The following is an 18,548-nucleotide window of genomic DNA, read 5'->3' as shown; positions in this document are numbered from 1 at the left end:
TCAGCAGATTCTTCTGAAGAGGAAGATGCTCCATCATTTGCCCCATCCAGCTCTGTTGATGGCAATAATACAGACTCAGAGTTTGAGAAGGGCTTGAAATTAAAAGGGAAGGGCATGGACCCACCCAAATCCACCACCACTCCTGTCAAGGATGAGTACGAGTTTGATGAGGATGACGAGGAGGAGCGTGTCCCACCTGTGGACGACAAGCATCTGCTCAAGAAAGAGTTCCGCAAGGATCCCATCAGCAAGACAAACAACTTTATCTCCATACCCAAGATGGAGGTTAAAACCTATTCCAAAAGCAACTCGCTAACACCAAAGAAGGCTGTGCGCAGGATCCTGTCGGACAGCAATAGCTCGGACGAGGATGACAGGACGTTGTGTTTCACACCCACGACCACGCCAAGGCAAACAGCACCTCAGACCAATGTCAAGAGCCGGGACTCGACGTCACTGAGCTCCAAGCAGCAAAAAGACAAAAGTAAAGTCAAGAAGAAGAGGAAGAAGGAGACAAAAAATAATGTTAGTAAAGAGGTGCGCTTTGGTAAAGTGAACGACAAGTTTTGCACTTCAGATTCTGAGATTGGGGACTTGGAGAGCGAGGATGATAAAGGATCCATGCAGAGTGCAAATTGTGTAAAGGACTCTTCTACCTTGAGCCTCAAAGAACCCTCTGTTTTTAGTTCTCTGTCTATCTCGAATTCATCCTCCACGCATGGGAGTCTGGGCTCTCAGAAACTCACACAGTCTCTGGCAGAGCAGCACCCAAAGCAGTGGAGGACAGATGGCTGGAAGACTGTGTCCTCTCCAACGTGGTCTGATGTCAGTTCCCTCTCGGACTCAGTCAGAACAAGGCTTTCCAGCGAGTCAGACTACTCTTCTGCCGACTCCAGCATTGAATCTGTGAAACAGGTGAAAAAGAAAGTGCAAGATAACAGAAAGAAAAACAACACACATGCCAATGTGGTAGACAAAAAGAACTCTGAGTTTTACAAGAACTCGAACACAGATGGGACCATTTCTAAAACAGACAAAGATGGAAAAGTGTTAAAGAAACACAAAGCGAAACACAAACACAAAAGTAAGGAAAAAGATAAGGCTCCAAGCGTCGTGTTGAGTCAAGACATGAATGAAAAGTTTGTCAAGAGCTTTTCTTTTGACTTTGACGATACGCGGCTGAAGTCGTTAATTGTTGAGACAGAGTCACCTTCTGAAAATAGGGTCAAACTTTCCAAACATGAGAAAGATCATTTTAAGAAGGAGGACAGACTGTCTAAAGGTAAACCAGAAGATAAGGACTGGCCAGGGAAAGAAACTCAAAGGGTGATCAAGGAAGAGAGGTCAAAAAAGACAAAGGAGTCCAGCAAGGAAAAGGTGAGCAAAGAGGAGAGGGACAAACCTTTGAAGTCTGAGAAGGAGAGAAGCATAAAAGACAAAGACAAGGCAAAAGAGGAGAAGCAGAAACCCCATAAAGATGACAAAAAGAAAAAGTCTAAGGATAAGTCTCTTAAAATTGACAAAAAGAATGACCAAAAAGATGACAAACATTTTAAATCTGAGAAAAGCATAAAAGAAGAAAAGGAAAAGTCTAAGAGAGATAAAAACATCAAAGAAGAACCTGATTATGAAGATTATGACTTAAAAAATCACCTACTAGAGGACACCAAGATGAGTGCGTCAGATGACCCGCATGATCGGTGGCAGTCAGACATGTCTTCTGACAGCTCACTTTATGGAGATGATAGCTGGGATGCCCCTGTAAAAGAATACAAAGCAAATAATGCGGTCAAGTTAATCGTAGAAACAGTCAAGGAAGAAAGCAGGGACAGAAAAAAGGAAAATAAGGTCAAAGATAAAAAGCAAGATCATGGAGAAAAACGTCCTGAAAAGGAAACTGTGTCAAAGAAGAAAGACAAGGAGTCCTCTGAAAAGAATGCTGAAAAGAAAAAAGACTGGACCGACAAACAAAAGTTAAATTCTGGTCAGTCACTGGAAAAGGAGAAGAAACGAAAAGAATCAGCAGAGGGTGTCAAAGAGAAGAAAGAGAAGGATTCTGTGGATGGCAGCAGAGACAGAAAAGACTCCTATGAGTTTACTAAAGAAAGGAAAGACTCCAAAACAAAACAAGAATCTTTGAGAGATGACTGTGGGAGTGAGGCCTTCTTTAAAGACAAACCAGAAAATGAAAACACTTGCAAGTCTGACCCCAGGGAGAGGAACCACTCTGGAAAGGAAAGGGAGAAGAAAACTGATAGTGTGGAAAAGAAAGAGAAGTCCAAAGGAGAAAAACACAAGGACAAGCCTAAGGACAGAAATTTGGACCAGGAAAAGGACAAACCTGAGAAAAACTCAATTGATAGATCAATGAAAGAGAAAGATCCAGAAAGGGCCTCCAAAGACAAGCGAGATGGGGTTAAAGAAAAGCATAAAGATTCTCATAGCAAAGAAAAAGAAAGGAAGATGTCATCTGAACAGAATAAAGATAAAAAAGAAAAGACATCCCAGGACAAACATGCTGACAGAGAAAAAGATTTCTTGGAGTTTAAAAAAGAAGAGCGAAAACCTGAAAAGGTGAGAGAGAAGACATGGTATACAATTGCAGATATTTTTACAGATGAGAGTGAGGATGAAGATGACAATTATAATGGGGGTGTTGCGAAATTAAGTGACTCTCTTGGACTGTCAGATTCACACAGGAAAGATTCCACACCTGACAGAGATGAAACAGATAATTTCCAAACAGATAAACATAAGAAATACTCTGAGGGCAAAACACATTCCACAGAAAAACAAAAAGAGAAGGAACATAAAGATAAGAAAAAAGAGAAGGCAGCATTTGATGCTGGAAAAGAGAGGAAAGCCTCCATGGAAAAACACAAAGATAAAAAGGACAAAGATTCAACAGACACAAAACATAAGGAACGTAAGGACAGAGCATCTGTGGATTCAAATCAAGACAAGAAAAGCAAGCAGAAACTTCTTGACAGGAGAGACATCAGTGAAGAAAAGTGCAAAAATAAATACAAAGACAAGACAGAGCACTCAAAAGAACGAAAATTTTCAAAATGTGAAAATGAGAAATCCTTGTTGGAGAAACTTGAAGAGGAGGCTATGAATGATTATAAAGAAGATTCCAATGATAGAAATAGTGAAATTTCATCAGACAGTTTCACAGACAGAGGTCATGAGCCTGTTCTAAGCAGCTTCTATGATTCCTCCAACATCAGCATACCTGACATATCAGAGGAGAGAAGAGAGTCAGTACCCATTTCTAATCCACAGGACAGGTTCCGAGAGAGAGAGAGGCATAGACATTCATCATCCTCATCATCCAAAAAGAGTCATGACAAAGACAAGGAGAAAGTCAAGAAAGAAAAGGGCGAGAAAAAAGATAAGTCAGAGGAGATCAGAGAATCCTATGGCCGCAGAGAAAGCTTGCCCTTTGACAAAGAGCCCATGCCTTTGGAAGCTGACCCTTACACTTTTCCATATGGTTCCAAAGCTGATGGTGAGGATGACTTGGAAAAAACTCTGGAATTTGAGAAGGAGATGTCCAAAAAGGACAAGACAAATTGTGTCATGAACAGTGAGAAGATAAAAGACAAAAAGAAGAAAGAGAAACACAAGGAAAAAGTGAAAGAAGAAAAACATAAATATTCAGATGGTTTTGGCTCCTTCAGGCACTCAAAAGAGGAACAAAAATCTGGATTGAAGGAAAACACTCAAGTCACAAGTCTTAAAGAGAAATCTAAAGAAGACAGTTCCAAATTTGATGGGAAAAATAAGGAGAGAATTAAAGATATCATGGATAAAGATAGAGCAGATATCAAGGCAAAGGTCAAAGATGAGAACGACAAAATCAGCCTGTCAAAAGAGACCGCTAGAAAGGACAACCGCCCTCGCGAAAAGCTTTTGGTTGATGGTGATTTTAGGCTAACAAGTTTTGGCAAAATGCTTAGTTTAAAAGATCAGGAAATTGAAGAGCGCCATAAGAAACACAAAGAGAGAATGAAACAGATGGAAAAACTGAGGCATCGATCAGGCGACCCAAAATTTAAAGATAAAACTAAGTCAAATGAAGAACTGAAGAAGAACCGCAGTGAACTCTCCAAAAAATCTGCTTCAGTGGAAACTGCTTTGAAAGAGAAAAAGCTAAAAGATATTGGCCTTTCAACCCAAATGATGTCCCCTGATAGAAAACCACAACCTATTGAGAGTCAGAACTCGAAAGACTGGCTCACTGGCCACCAAATGAAGGAAAGTCTCCCTGCATCTCCACGACCTGACCAGAACAGACCAACAGGTGTCCCCACCCCAACATCTGTAATCTCATGTCCAAGCTATGAGGAAGTCATGCAAACGCCACGCACTCCATCCTGCAGTGCTGAGGACTATCCTGATATCATGTTTGAGAATCTTGAGTGTCAGAATTCCTCGGCCACAACCATGTCCATGAATGCCTGCTCTCCTTCGTTCTTTGATAGATATTCTAACTCAAGTATCGTCCAGGAGGAAGCATGCATAACACCAGCAAAGAACATGCAGTTACCCCTTGTGAGTCCGTCTGTCACCTCTGATGTCAGAAGACCACTTGAAATTGAGTTCAAAGTAGAGGCAGACAAGTTAAGACAGCAACATATACCAGAAGGCACAGCATTTGAGTCTTCAGCCTCACAACTTACTGAGGACAAGATGGCAGCTGACAGACTTAATTGCATTTCCTCTACATTTTGTTTATCACCTATCGGCATGATGTCTCCCATGCCTGACCCATCGCAACATGATAGCGCACCAGATGAAGCATCTACTGTAAATTGCATCAACGATGGCAGTGAACACTCAGGAAGTGTCTTTAACAGCTATCTTATGACACCCTCAACTCCAGTCCATAGACCCGATCCCCAGGAGCCTTGTCTGGATATAGCTGCTCCCCCAACTCCAGCACCTGCTGCCCTGCCTCCCATGGATATTGATGATCTTTCAGAGCCACACCAAAGTGGACCTGGTCTAACACCAGCCCACCCTGTTAGTGGGAGTGACTACTTGCCTCCTGTTGTTGAAGAGCAAGAAGATGATGAGGAGGAAGATGATGATTTTGTTGAGGATGCCAGAGAAGATCTTCACGCTGCAGATGAGGCCATCCAGTCCAGAAACGACCCCACTTATTCACTTGGGATTGAGGAATTGGACAAAAAGGCTTGGCTTGAATGTCCAGATAGAAGAGATCCTGATGTACTTCCCATAATACCAGCCCATCTGCAAGACAACTACATGGACAACTCATGTGATCAGTCCTTAGGGTGGAATTCAGAAGAGCTCATGAAATCACCTCATGAGAGTTACAGAGAGGTTGAGGCAGCTGTCTCAAAGATTAGCAGTCCCTATTCACACTCAGATTGTGATATGCAGCATATTCCAAGTGTAATGCCTGTGACACCACCTTACACTACTTATTCTACAGCATACTGTCCATCACAAATATCTGACTCTCATTATGAGGTCCATAAAGACACAGTGGAAGACATTCAATCACCAGAAAGACCTGTAACAGAGGCATTGGAGTCTGAATCATCTCGACTAGAAACTTTCTTCACTGATTGCAAACCAAATCCTGACGAAGATCCGATGGACCTAGAGCCCTCATGTATGATGAAAGACGATAGACCAGAGTCTCCCACCTATGCTTCAGAGAACAACTTGTCAGTAGCTCCGCCAATCAGCCAAGAACCAGTTGTTTCATGGGTGGATCCATTCTCAAGTGCAGCTGATGAAATGGATGACATGGGTCCCTTCTCTATACCAGACCTTCCTTTTCCAGAGAAGGAGATGCAGGACCCTGATATAACAGCCCCAGAGATTGCAGAGAGTAAGCATCCACCTTCTCAGACAAGACCTCCGGTCATTGAGACAAGTGAAAATGAAATAATGGATGCTGACCTGCCAAGTTTGTCCAAAGCTCCTTGTTCTCCTGTAGTTGTACCTCCGACTGAATCTGGTCAGGATTTGGTTCCTCCAATAAGTGACAATGGCTATAGACCACAGTGTGAGTTGGAGCCAGAGCCTCAGAACATCCCAGATGTTCCTCCCATGGAAGAAACAATTCCAGAAGAGAGCAGAACATTTGAAGATGTAAATGAAAACAATGTTAACTTGTTTTCTACTGAAAATGAAAAGGACCCTGAATACAGGCAAAAAGAAGCAACCCCAGATACCATGATGCCATCAGTTATGGTGCAACATTTGGATCTACCAGCCAGCACAAAACCACTTTTATTAGGACAAAATCCTGTGGTAGCTTTGGGTCCCTCATGTAGCCCTCATCCTTCTGTTCAGGTTCCAACTGTCTCAGTGCCTAGCAGCACTCAAGTATCAGAGGCTCTTGAAACAACCGCCAAGTTGTCAGTGACCATACCAGTGTCTGATGCACCCAAGAAAATTGAGGAAATACCTCAGAGGATGACCCGGAAAAAGGCTCAGATGCTGGCCAATCAGAACAAGCAAAGTGCAGCGCTAAGCTCATCAAGCATCACCTGTTCAGTATCCTCCTCATCAGTCACCACAAGTGTGACCACCTCTTGTGTCACTGTAGAAAAGGAGAAAGAGCCCATCAGCTCAACCACAGCTCAAACGTCCACACCTGCACTAATCACCAAAACAAAAGGCAGGCCTGTTGAGGATGACGACAACCAGTCCCAACATCCACGCAAGAGGAAATTTTCAAAATCAGGCCAGCAACAAGTGCAGGTTCAGCTTGTGAACACAGCCATGAAGCAGACTCGGGAGATGATCCAGCAGACACTGGCAGTCATTGTGAATGCCATCAAATTGGATGAAATAGAGCCATACCACAGTGACCGTTCCAACCCCTATTTTGAGTACCTTCAGATCCGCAAGAAAATTGAGGAAAAGCGGAAGATTTTGTGTTACATAACACCTCAAGCTCCCCAGTGTTACGCCGAGTATGTTACGTACACAGGCTCCTATCTACTTGATGGCAAGCCTTTGAGCAAGCTTCATATTCCTGTGGTAAGATTCTGTGTGTATGTACTCTGTGCATAAAGACTCTTAACTGTGTTCTAACCAGGAGTATGATTATACTGACAATTAACTTTTTGTCCATGCTCAAAGTGAATATGGTGTACAACACTATACAGCCACAATCAGAACATATTTGATGTTTAATGCATTATATGGAGCAAGATTTTTGGCCATTATTGGTTAGGACACAGTATTTTATCTCCATTAATGTGTTTTCATAAAGCTACAGGGATGTCCTGCTGAACATTAGTCATTCAAATTCAGAGTTTTCCAGAAAAAGACGTGAAAATTTTCCCTACTTTCTTAGATTGCTCCACCCCCATCTTTGTCGGAGCCCCTGAAGGAGCTGTTCAGACAACAAGAGGCAGTGAGAGGAAAATTAAGACTGCAGCACAGCATCGAGAGGGTAAACGTTTACTCTTTGGCTTTAGTCTTTCTCTGTTTTCTCTGTCTGTTTTCTCCCCTCTGTGCATCATTTCAGAAGTCACCCTGTTAGAATGCAGTGATCACAGGGCAAAAATCCTTTGATGAATCATCAAAGGCTTTGTGTAATAGAATAGCATCTTATCTGCAATATACATTTCAACTAACCAAGCATATTGCAGTACGATCAGGCTCCCCATTTCATTTTCTTCTAATGTTCTTACTGTGACTTGAAGACCTTGATCGTTTTAACACTGTTTACCAGCTTTGTCCCTTGGTTATTAGATGAATGCTCATAAGATACCACTGGATCAGTTGGATGTCCAGTCTCGCTCTGATTGTATGCCTCCTTACAGGAGAAGCTGATTGTATCTTGTGAGCAAGAAGTGCTGCGAGTTCATTGTAGAGCAGCAAGAACGATCGCAAATCAGGCCGTTCCTTTCAGTGCTTGCACAATGCTGCTGGATTCAGAAGTCTACAACATGCCATCAGAAAGCCAGGTGAGTACTCATTTTAACTACTATTGTTAATACATCAAAGATGTTAAAAAGCCTTTCAGTGAAGATTTAATTACATTTGTAACAAATCTTGTTCTTCAGGGGGATGAAAACAAGTCTGTGAGAGATCGCTTCAATGCTCGGCAGTTTATCTCCTGGATTCAAGATGTGGATGATAAGTACGACCGCATGAAGGTGAGGAGTTTCCTTTTGCATCTCTCATAGACCCACATGTGTTTAATGGACCTGAGAGAAGTTCCATGTATTTTTACCTTTGGTTAAATTAATGACTTTTAAGCCTAAAATGTGCAAGTACTGTAAATATTTTCCAAAGTCTAATTCTAATCATCATCTTCTGACAGACATGTTTGCTAATGCGGCAGCAGCATGAGGCCGCCGCTCTGAATGCAGTGCAGAGAATGGAGTGGCAACTCAAGGTACAGGAGTTGGACCCTGCTGGACACAAATCTCTGTGTGTGAACGAGGTCCCCTCCTTCTATGTGCCAATGGTCGACGTCAACGATGACTTTGTACTGTTGCCTGCGTGACACAGACACACATTGAGACTCTTGAGAGTTCGGTCTAATATTATTCATCTATCAAAGAGACATCAAACAAAGTTCGGTAAGGGCTAGCTGGTTTGAGGAGATTTCTTTGAGGAGAGAAAATATATATTATATAGAAAAAAGGTAAATGACAAAACTCATGCTTTTCTGCCCGAGGGGGAACCGTCTTTTTACGGGAGAAAAAAACACAACTTGCACTTTTATCCTCAAGTTTTTATGGTTTTGTTTGGGATCTTAAAAGCAAAATTGTTTTGAACCTTGTCCCTCCGGTCTTGGGTTCTTTGGGCGAGCATATGGGACAGAATTTTTCTCTGTCCCATCCCATACTAAGTAACAACAGACATGGAGCTTGAGACAGGTTCGTCCACCTGTGTGCTCCAGAACAAGGGGACAGACGGCACAGTGGTGGACACAGAACAGCGAACATGGTCAAAAAGACACGAGAGTGCGACAGGAGTGCTAACAAACCCTCAACCTGTTTGAGTCCATAATGCCTACAGCAGTGGAGAGAGTGGCTTTCCTGCTGTACAGCACCCCATGCAGCCCCACATTCAGGGCAGGAAGCTGCATGCAGGAGGCATCAGCTCAGTGACAGAGCAGGAAGGAGAAACTGCGTTCAATTTTAGGGCATCCACACAGGGCCTGAGACCTAGAGTGCCCTCACATGATGATAACAGTGCATTTGGTCCCAAATGTTGGATCAGATGCGTGGATGGATGGTCCCTAAGCCAGGTCTGACATGCCTGCATAAGGAAAAAGACTAAAGAAAGAGCAAATGTTGCTATCACAAATCACGAGACAAGGACTTACAAGATAATAGTTTTTCCTTTCCTTTCCTTTCTTTTCTTTTTTTTTTTTTTTTTTTTAAATGTTTGTTTTTGGTTTATGTCTTTCTTTACTCGGGCATTTCATTGTTCCCTTTCTGAGGAAGTGACTTGAAACACTACAGAGCCAACATTAGTTTAATGGAAAAAAATACAAAACTGAAAAAAAAAAAAAAGTATTCCGTAAATGATGTACAGTTTTTATAATCATTAACCAATGTATTCTCGCTGCCTTCTAGATAATTTATTTTGCCACACATTACTGCACAGTTGTAAATAACTTATGTACTGTAACATCACTCAGTTAAGTGTAAAAAAATAAATGAATAAAAGTTATCATTGTATGTACAGTTCACTTTCGGGCAGCACTTCCCCCTCATCCCAACATCCCCCACCAAACAAACACACCATCCCCCACCAAAAGGTGTACGCATCGTCAGTATTTTCAAGACTTCCATGCAGCGGTCCTCAAGGTTTCTGTCCAAGGCTAGTCAAAGTAAATCTAGATCTTCATCACCACCGTCATTAGGAAACCCCAATTCTCCTGATTACTCTGTCAGGGCCAGGACCATAGTTTTCACATGTAGCAGAGTGATTATGGATTTATTTAAAGAATAGTAGAGGTATATTATTCATCATTTTATTACACAAGTATATATCTTTAAAAAGTATAAACCAAGAAAATGCCTTTATACAGTTAACGTCTCTGATTTCTTCTAAAGCTGCACAAGTCATAGGTAGGATATTTGGGATTGGGTCTGTCTAAATATTAAACCACACCATGAACGGTGTAGTACATATTTGACTTCAATTACACATTGTACAATTATAATCATGGGAGTTTGTTTTGTGTGTGTGTGTGTGTGTGTGTGTGTGTGTGTGTGTGTGTCATGCCCTCTGATCATGTTACATTATTTTTTTAAGACACGAAACTGCAAGTTTCTTTTAATACCCCACACATAGCCTCTCTTCAGCACTATACAACCGTTCTTAAAGATCTTAGCAGTTAGGAGTTTGGGAAATCAGAATAAAATATCGCCCCGTCACCTGCAGACCTGCCAACCTGTACGCATTTTGCGTAGCGGCTACGCATTTTGACCTCAAAGTATGCTGGTACGATTTGTCGCCCTAAACTACACAAAAATCTAGTGACGGCCCTGTCCACGCGCAGTATTCAAAACAAGCATCAGAAAATGATGACGAGTTAAACCAATCATAGCGTCTTTTGTTTGTTTTGCATTTAAATAATTCCTGAGTTTTTATTTCTCTCCTAGAAGCCTATAGTTTATGGTTTCCGTACAAAGGGGTTCGCGCGCGCCACGTCAGATGCTCTGACAGAAAGGCTGTGTGAGGGTGACAGAGACGCGCTGTTTAATGTGTTTGAGATGTGCTGTTTTCCTTCATGCATAACTTGCATTTCACAGGTATATTCTGCATCTGTAAATGTTAAAAACCAATGGAAATATTTCCATTTTGCTGTCAGAAGTGCATGAGCTTCAGCTTTAGCGATTCTCCGCTAATCTCCACAGACTTCATTTAGAACGAGCGCCGCAGCGCGCATGCACGCCAATCAGACAGAGCTCAATGAAATAGGAGCGCAATAACTCTTGACTAAAATATACATTTTGCTGAAATATTTGTAGTTGGACATTAAATATGACGTAGAATTTTAGTCTTCTGCTTTAAATTTTTTGTTGTTGTTGTTTTTAGATTGCAATGTTACAGTGTAATGTGATTTTAACCCGTTTTTGCACATAATAGCTATATGCCTACATGCTTACATTCACTTTATTTGTTTAATCCAAATACAAAATACCGAGATATATAGGCTACCGTATACCGCAGATCAGCCAAAAAATACAGAGATATGAATTTTTGCTCATATCGCCCAGCCCTATACAGAAGTGTACTGAAGTTTTAATTAAAGTGTGCTGTAGTTTTTCTCTTTTTTTTTAATGGCATAAAAACCACTAAATAGCAAAAAATAACTAAACAGTTAAGGTAAACAGTAAAAAACAGTAAACTGTAAACACCCACCCCCCCACCCCCCCCACCCCCACGCTGATGGTACTCAAAAAATTTTTCCAAGGTTGGCAGGAATCTACCTGTTTAAAAATATGTAGGTTCATTCCTGCTTTTCTGTTGTTGCTGTTTTTTTAATGTTCTTATCTGCAAATAGAAAGAAAAGCATCATTGCATCAGACAAATGTTTTGCATTTCTTCACTCAGTCCCAAAACAGTTTTTAATTTGTCTTCTAAAGGTGACTTTTATTGCGTGACACTTGGAAGTGTGCACCCTCTGTTATTAGAAACATACTGATATGGACTTTTACAGATCAATATGGCAGAACAAAACATACACACACCTCCGTTCTTGGGTTTACTATTCATATACATGGGCTTTCTGACTGTTTTTCCATATTCAACTTCCTTGTGAATGTCCTCTCACATTATTATTTTTTTTTTTAATGCACCAATATCAATTATTCTGACTTTATTTTGTCCGTTACCATCTGAATAAACTTTACAGTACATTTAGATGTTTAAATTCGTCAGTAAATACAGAGGGGACTAGTGAGTATTTTGTTTTTTGTTTTTTTTTTCTAATTAGATTTTTTTTGGGACTTGAAATATGTTTTGATATTTTACCCTTTCTCATTACCTGCCTGTACTTCAGTGTGAGGTTGTGTGATGTTTGCTTAACCATCCAGGCTAGGATTTTTATTTACCCCCCCCCCCCCATTTCTTTCTTTCATGTGTGGTTGAGAGTCTGTGAAAATCCCCCATGAAGCATTTCTGTGTGTGTGCATTGAGTCTGGGTGCAACAGGTGTCACTAGTTCCACAGGTAATTGTTTTGGATGACTCTTGTCCTGGTATTTTGTGAGTACTGTGCAGTGCAAACCAAAATGTCTACAAACAGATTCTTCTGAGAGCACAATATGAATAGCTTTCTGTTCAGATTATGTTCACTTTTAGTGCTTTCTTTTGTGTGTGGTTTCTAACAAAAACCCTTGATTTCAGATAAATGCTTTTGGTGTTATTAGGTGCAATTTTCCCCCCACAGAACCGAAATAGTGATTTGTTAATCAAATGGTTTATGTATCATGACTAAGCCCCTGTATACATACTGTTTACAAGATGATATGTGAATATTTCCACTGTCCTTTGACCTGGTGAGAGCTTTTTTGGGGTTCCCACCACTGAATCAATTTTAAAAGGCTTGAAATTGTGATTTGATAGAAAGTATAACCTGAATTCTGTTTGGGCTATACTTTTTTAGCACTCATAAGCCATAATTTACATTAAACTTGTGTTTAATACTCACTCTAAATATACTGTATTGGGACTAACTGACCATGAGATTGGACAACAGAAATCTTACACATGCTTGCCTGTTGACTCACTGACCTCTGTCTGCAACACATTACCTCTACTAAGTACACCGATTACTGATTATTCCATTTATAGATAGAATAGATTAGGTGTTGAGCCACAATTTCAAGCCTTGTTTTTTAAAAAAATGTTTTTCTCAGTATCCACAAATCTAACAGATGATTCTTGAAATGGAACTGAACTTCTCTAATATGTTGAACTCTTCATAAATAGTGAGGAAAAACCTATTTATTATCTTTCTGACACCTGTGGTATGTTTGAGTTGAAGGTCTCCGCTGTGTAAATTTTCCTCTTGTAATGCGTAAACGAGACGTTGTACATAACTGTAAATAATATTCCAGGACGTTTTGCACCCTCCTCTTTGTACTAGTCTAAACTTGGGTAGAATGTGAGGTTCTAACAGCAACGAGACGCGTCACGCTCGCTGCCGCTGATGTAACAAGGTTTTTTTTTTTTTTTTTTTGTACAATGTAGTTCAATTGTGTACATATTGTTGGAGCAGCTATGGGAGGGAGGGGTTTGTTGATGCTATCGTCAGTGCTGTCAAAGATCCAGTACTTTCACCTTTAGCTGTGTTGATATCCTGCAATTCAAAAATCGAGAAAATAAAAATAAAAAATAAATAAAAATTGTTATTTTCTACACTTGCATGTACAGAGAGCGCGAGAACTGCTGTTGTTCCTCAGAGATTATGTTCGTAAATAAATTTTTGAAATGACTTGGCTTCTGTTGTTTCTTTTTGTGAGCTTCAATATGACCCATCTGCCACAAGAGGGAACCAATTTTTTTTCTCAAATGCTTAGTTGTATTCAGCCATTCTTGTAGGATGAAGATGCTTAATGTCACGACACTTGAGGATTATTTTTGCCATACAAATGATACCAAATGTCATTTTATTCAACACAGCACTCCACTGAGAGTGTTCATTTCATTAAATGAGGTATGTTGCCACATTTGGAACCTTTTTATTGACGCTTATTTGAAAAGATAGTTTTTTTTAGTTTTTTTGTAAAATATTAAATAAAATTAGTAAATACAAAAATGGAAAAAGAAACAAAAAGTGATAAACCAAAATTAATGATATTTCGTGAATTAGTAAATGCAATTGATTAAATAATGAATTGTATCACATTAGAAGTACAATGTGCAACAAATCAAGTGTAGGCCTTTTATACAGCCCCCCAATGTATGTCTGCCTGTGTGTGTTTCCATGTTCACTGAACAGCTATTAAAATATTAATAATTTTGGAGGACAGGATTTAGAAACATAAACATTTTAAGTTTTAAATTGCTGATGCATGTCCATTGTAACATTATTAATAATGAATAGTGTTAATATGTTTGATAACCGCAAGGTATAATCCATAACTAATAGTGCACATTGCAGGTTAGAGACTCAGTGAGTCAATATAAAGAAAAACCATGTAGGAACTAGATTTTGTTAAAAATATACTTTTAAATGCGCTACTTTAGGCTTCTGGAGTCATTTGTGTAAAAATTTTACTTCCGCATCTCAAAAAAAAAAAAAAATCACCGAAACCGGAAGTGCCGTAACGGGAGTGTGTGAGGTCAATTTAAACAATGGATCGCAATGACAGTTCGGACGCTGAGGGTATTGTGATTGTTTATTCATACTCTTATAACATACCACAGCCATACAATTATGAGCCTGCTTTACGGCCAAGAAAGCAGGGACAGGCCAGCATTATTCTAATAATAATTCATGTTTATCCGTGCCATTGATCCTGGTGACCACAAACTCGAATACCAACAACTTTACTGAGGGGCCTTTGTGTTTGCGCCAAAAAAGGCTGTTCATTCAATGATAATTCCTTTCACAAGAAAAACAACATTAACACAAAGAGAACAAACTCCACACGGATGCTTTATTATTATTATTATTATTATTATTATTCACAATAAGCTACAGAATACATAGAAAACTGAATCTATAGGACTAATAGAGAATTGCTTTGGTTCCTATTTTAGAATGACTTTTAAAAGTCATTGTAGCCTAGTATCAGTTTTCTACATATCCTGTAGCTTATTGTGAATAAAACACATCTGTGTGGAGTTTGTATGTTCTCTCTGTGTTGATGTCGTTTTTCTTTTAAATTATTGCGAAGTGAAAGGAATGAATAGCATCTCTGCGCGGACATAAAGGCCTTTTAGCAAAGTTGTTCGTATTCGAGTTCGTGGTCACCAGGATCAATGGCACAATTAATGAATTATTATTAGAATAATCCTGGCCCTGCTCTCTTGGCCGCATAGCAGGCTCATAATTGTATGGCTGCGGTCCGTTATACGAGTATAAATAAACATTTACAATTCCCTCAGCGTCCAAACTGTCATTGCGAAGTCACTTCCGGTTTTGGCGATTTTCAGATGCGTAAGTACAATTTTCATATAACAACAACTCCAGAATCCTTAAAGGTGCTGTATGTAGGATTGACACCGAGTGGTTGAACTAGGTATTGCAGTCCAAATTCAAAATATTGGACAGGGTTTTTTCACTTGGCCCCTCCTCCTCAGACTTGAAGCACCCGCAGGTTGCCAGATTGACGGCACAAACAGGAACGAGCGCACTTGACGATGAACGAAATGAAATATGCTGTGTTTTCCGCCAACTGGCAACCCGGGGTCCCGAAATACAATTGGGTAAACTGGCAGTGGGCGGGTTTTACAAACCAAAACAAACACCAACATTCCGGGCAGGAACGCACATTTTCAAAGGAGAATAACTGACTGTAGCATTGTTTTTCAGATATGTTAACTTAGCATGTTTCTTAAATATCTGCAAACATATTATGGTATGTTATGCTTTAGCAGAGTCAAAATCTTACATACAGCACCTTTAATTATGATTTCAAGAGGTCTTAAATTTGGGGACAAGAATTGTGATATGGCTGGATGTGATGATTAAATTTCAAAAGGCTATGAATTTATTAAATAAACATGATCCTGCAAGTTTCAAAGTCCAGCGCTTCTTTGCTTTGTGTTCGGCTGTAACCGGGGAAACCGCAGTATTTCTGCTGCTTCAAACGCGCCCCCTGCTGGTAGAACTGCTGTTTTTGATCGGACCAATGGGAAAATCTACCTGTTTTTATGCTGCAAACATGTAAGTTTGAACTGGTGGCATTATAAAAATGTAAACAATTAAGACAGTAAAATATATTTAATTAATAGTTGATTGATAATAGTTGTTTACATAACTGATAGCTTTTCCTTACTAAAATTAACCATGGTTTTACTATAGTAAAAGTGTAGTAACCATAATATTTTTTAGCATATTGATTTGTATAACCATAGTTTTACTAAAAAAAAAAAAAAAAAAAAAAAAATGGTTAAACTATGGTTAGTCTAAGTAGTGGAAAAGGCCAAAATTCACTGGAGGAATACTAAGATGGAGTAAAATTAGACGACCTTTCAGATTTATTTAATTATATTACCGTTATAATCTACAAACCCGATTCCAAAAAAGTTGGGACACTGTACAAATCGTGAGTAAAAAAGGAATCTCATAACAAATCTCATAAAGTTATATTTTATTCACAATAGAATATAGATAACATATCAAATGTTGAAAGTGAGACATTTTGAAATGTCATGCCAAATATTGGCTCATTTTGGATTTCATGAGAGCTACACATTCCAAAAAAGTTGGGACAGGTAGCAATAAGAGACCTGGGTGCTGAGGGCTGGGTTGGAAAATATGTGACGTCATTATGTTGTGACTGACGACATTAAATTTCTCTACTAGTCTTATCCCCTGGCGTGATTGTTACTGTTTTATACACAAAAATTGTACTTGATGTACTTGTACTTTGATGTTTAATAAAAATAAATAAATAAAAAAATAATTAAAAAAAAAATATCTCTACTGTTTAGGCTATATGTTGTAGCCATTAAAGAAAACATATTTGGTTTCATATTTGTTTAAATATTATAGGCTAATGTAATTTTTTTATTTATTTAATCAATGTTCATTATGAAAGTGAGCATGCAGCATGAGAAAGATATGATACATCATGCGCAATAGCCTATGAGACATAGAGTGGGTAAGACATGATTTTGACCACTTTATAGAGTTTTGTTTTGTAGAAAGACTCTGTTTAAAAAAAGATTTTCGTTTTGTATAAATTGTATCTTAATTTTGATCAATATTTTATCAACCCATTGTCTGTATTTAATAAACAAGCAAATATATTAGCAGACAATGTAATACGGTGCCGGCACATCACTTGTATTGCACGTAAACTGGAGGGCGCAGAAACTCAGCTTGTGCCTCACAGACAGTTTTGAGAAATATAGGCTATCTATTATAGAAAGCTTAAAAATGTCTACTTTTAAACGAAAATATTCAAAACGAAAAGAAATAGGCTACTCTCTGAATATGTAGGCCTAATCCATATGAAATGTGCATTTCTCTCTGGCGTTCATGGCGAGTCCGCATCGTCTTTGCAGCGACACAGAGTGTCAGTCTTTGGCGAGGGTTCAGTCGCCGTTTCATCGACGTTATTGTTGACATCCTTTGTTTGAGAAGAATTCCCATCACTATTTTTACTTTTCTTAACTGTGTTACCCGAAAAAAAGTCCGAAATACGTTTCTGCTGCTTATTGCTAGCCATGACCAAACAAGTGTGAGGTGACGGAAGCATTCCTGAGGAGGCTAGGTTAGTCTTTTATCAACGAAATATTAAAATAATTAATCATTAGTTTATATCTTATACACTATATCTTAATCCCACATTAAACACATTGTTATGTCTGTTTTTTATTTTTTTATTTTTATAAAAGCACCCCCCTTCCCGCGCCATTGCTCTGATGGTATGGGGTTGCGTGTGGCATGGGCAGCTTACACATCTGGAAAGGCACCATCAATGCTGAAAGGTATATCCAAGTTCTAGACCAACATATGCTCCCGTCCAGACGTAGCCTCTTTCAGGGAAGACTTTACATGTATCAAAATGACAATGCCAGACCACATACTGCATCAATTACAACATCATGGTTGCGTAGAAGAAGGATCCGGGTACTGAAATGGCCAGCCTGCAGTCCAGATCATTCACCCATAGAAAACATTTGGCGCATCATAAAGAGGAAGATGCGACAAAGAAGACCTAAGACAGTTGAGCAACTAGAAGCCTGTATTAGACAAGAATGGGACAACATTCCTATACCTAAACTTGAGCAACTTGTCTCCTCAGTCCCCAGATGTTTGCAGACTGTTATAAAAAGAAGAGGGGATGCCACACAGTGGTAAACATGGCCTTGTCCCAACTTTTTTGAGATGTGTTGATGTCATGAAATTTAAAATCAACTTATTTTCCCCTTAAAATAATACATTTTCTCAGTTTAAACATTAGATATGTCATCTATGTTGTATTCTGAAGAAAATATTGAAATTTGAAACTTCCACATCATTGCATTCTGTTTTTATTCACAATTTGTACAGTGTCCCAACTTTTTTGGAATCGGGTTTGTATAACATTAAACTTATTTAATGTTTCCTTTAAACCATTTGTTTTTTTAGGCATCAAGATCAAAGGCACCCTGTGTTATTATATTTATAAACTTGTCTATATTTATAAACTTTTTATTATTATTATTATTATTATTATTCCAGTACATTCTATTAGCGAATAAGACACAGTCAGGAAGTTACCAATCAAATTAAATCAATATAAAAAAGAAAATCTTTTTTTTTTTTTGCCACACAAGAACACAAAAGTAGCATGCATATTTACAGACTGTTAAATGAGGCTCAGAGGTGGCATGAAAGCATTTAAATGCATAATTTTAT

The 18,548-nt window shown here is 39.1% G+C and overlaps 1 protein-coding gene and 1 long non-coding RNA gene across 4 annotated transcripts in view; one reads left to right on the top strand and one right to left on the bottom strand.

Moving 5' to 3' along the window:
* The window catches only part of LOC109092881 (ankyrin repeat domain-containing protein 11-like), a 129,578-nt gene extending 119,891 nt beyond the window's left edge, over positions 1-9,687 (top strand). For 2 of the 3 annotated variants that reach the window (XM_042760938.1, XM_042760940.1), the window contains 5 exons: positions 5-7,029; positions 7,349-7,447; positions 7,821-7,964; positions 8,064-8,156; positions 8,324-9,687. In XM_042760938.1, coding sequence (XP_042616872.1) covers positions 5-7,029; positions 7,349-7,447; positions 7,821-7,964; positions 8,064-8,156; positions 8,324-8,509 — 7,547 coding nt within the window. In that variant the 3' untranslated portion in view covers positions 8,510-9,687. The remainder of the gene's footprint in view (positions 1-4; positions 7,030-7,348; positions 7,448-7,820; positions 7,965-8,063; positions 8,157-8,323) is intronic. The other variant, XM_042760939.1, reaches the window with a different exon arrangement.
* Positions 9,688-10,217: 530 nt separating this feature from the next.
* Positions 10,218-11,777, bottom strand: LOC122145682. The gene is made up of 2 exons (XR_006160504.1): positions 11,457-11,777; positions 10,218-10,398 (listed from the first exon to the last, which is right to left on the bottom strand). It is a non-coding gene; the product is annotated as an uncharacterized LOC122145682 (long non-coding RNA).
* Positions 11,778-18,548: the final 6,771 nt, after the last annotated feature.

The sequence above is a fragment of the Cyprinus carpio genome, chromosome A7 (genome assembly GCF_018340385.1).
Source record: "Cyprinus carpio isolate SPL01 chromosome A7, ASM1834038v1, whole genome shotgun sequence".
Taxonomy (NCBI): Eukaryota; Metazoa; Chordata; class Actinopteri; order Cypriniformes; family Cyprinidae; genus Cyprinus; species Cyprinus carpio.
This window is presented reverse-complemented; position numbering and strand designations above follow the sequence as displayed.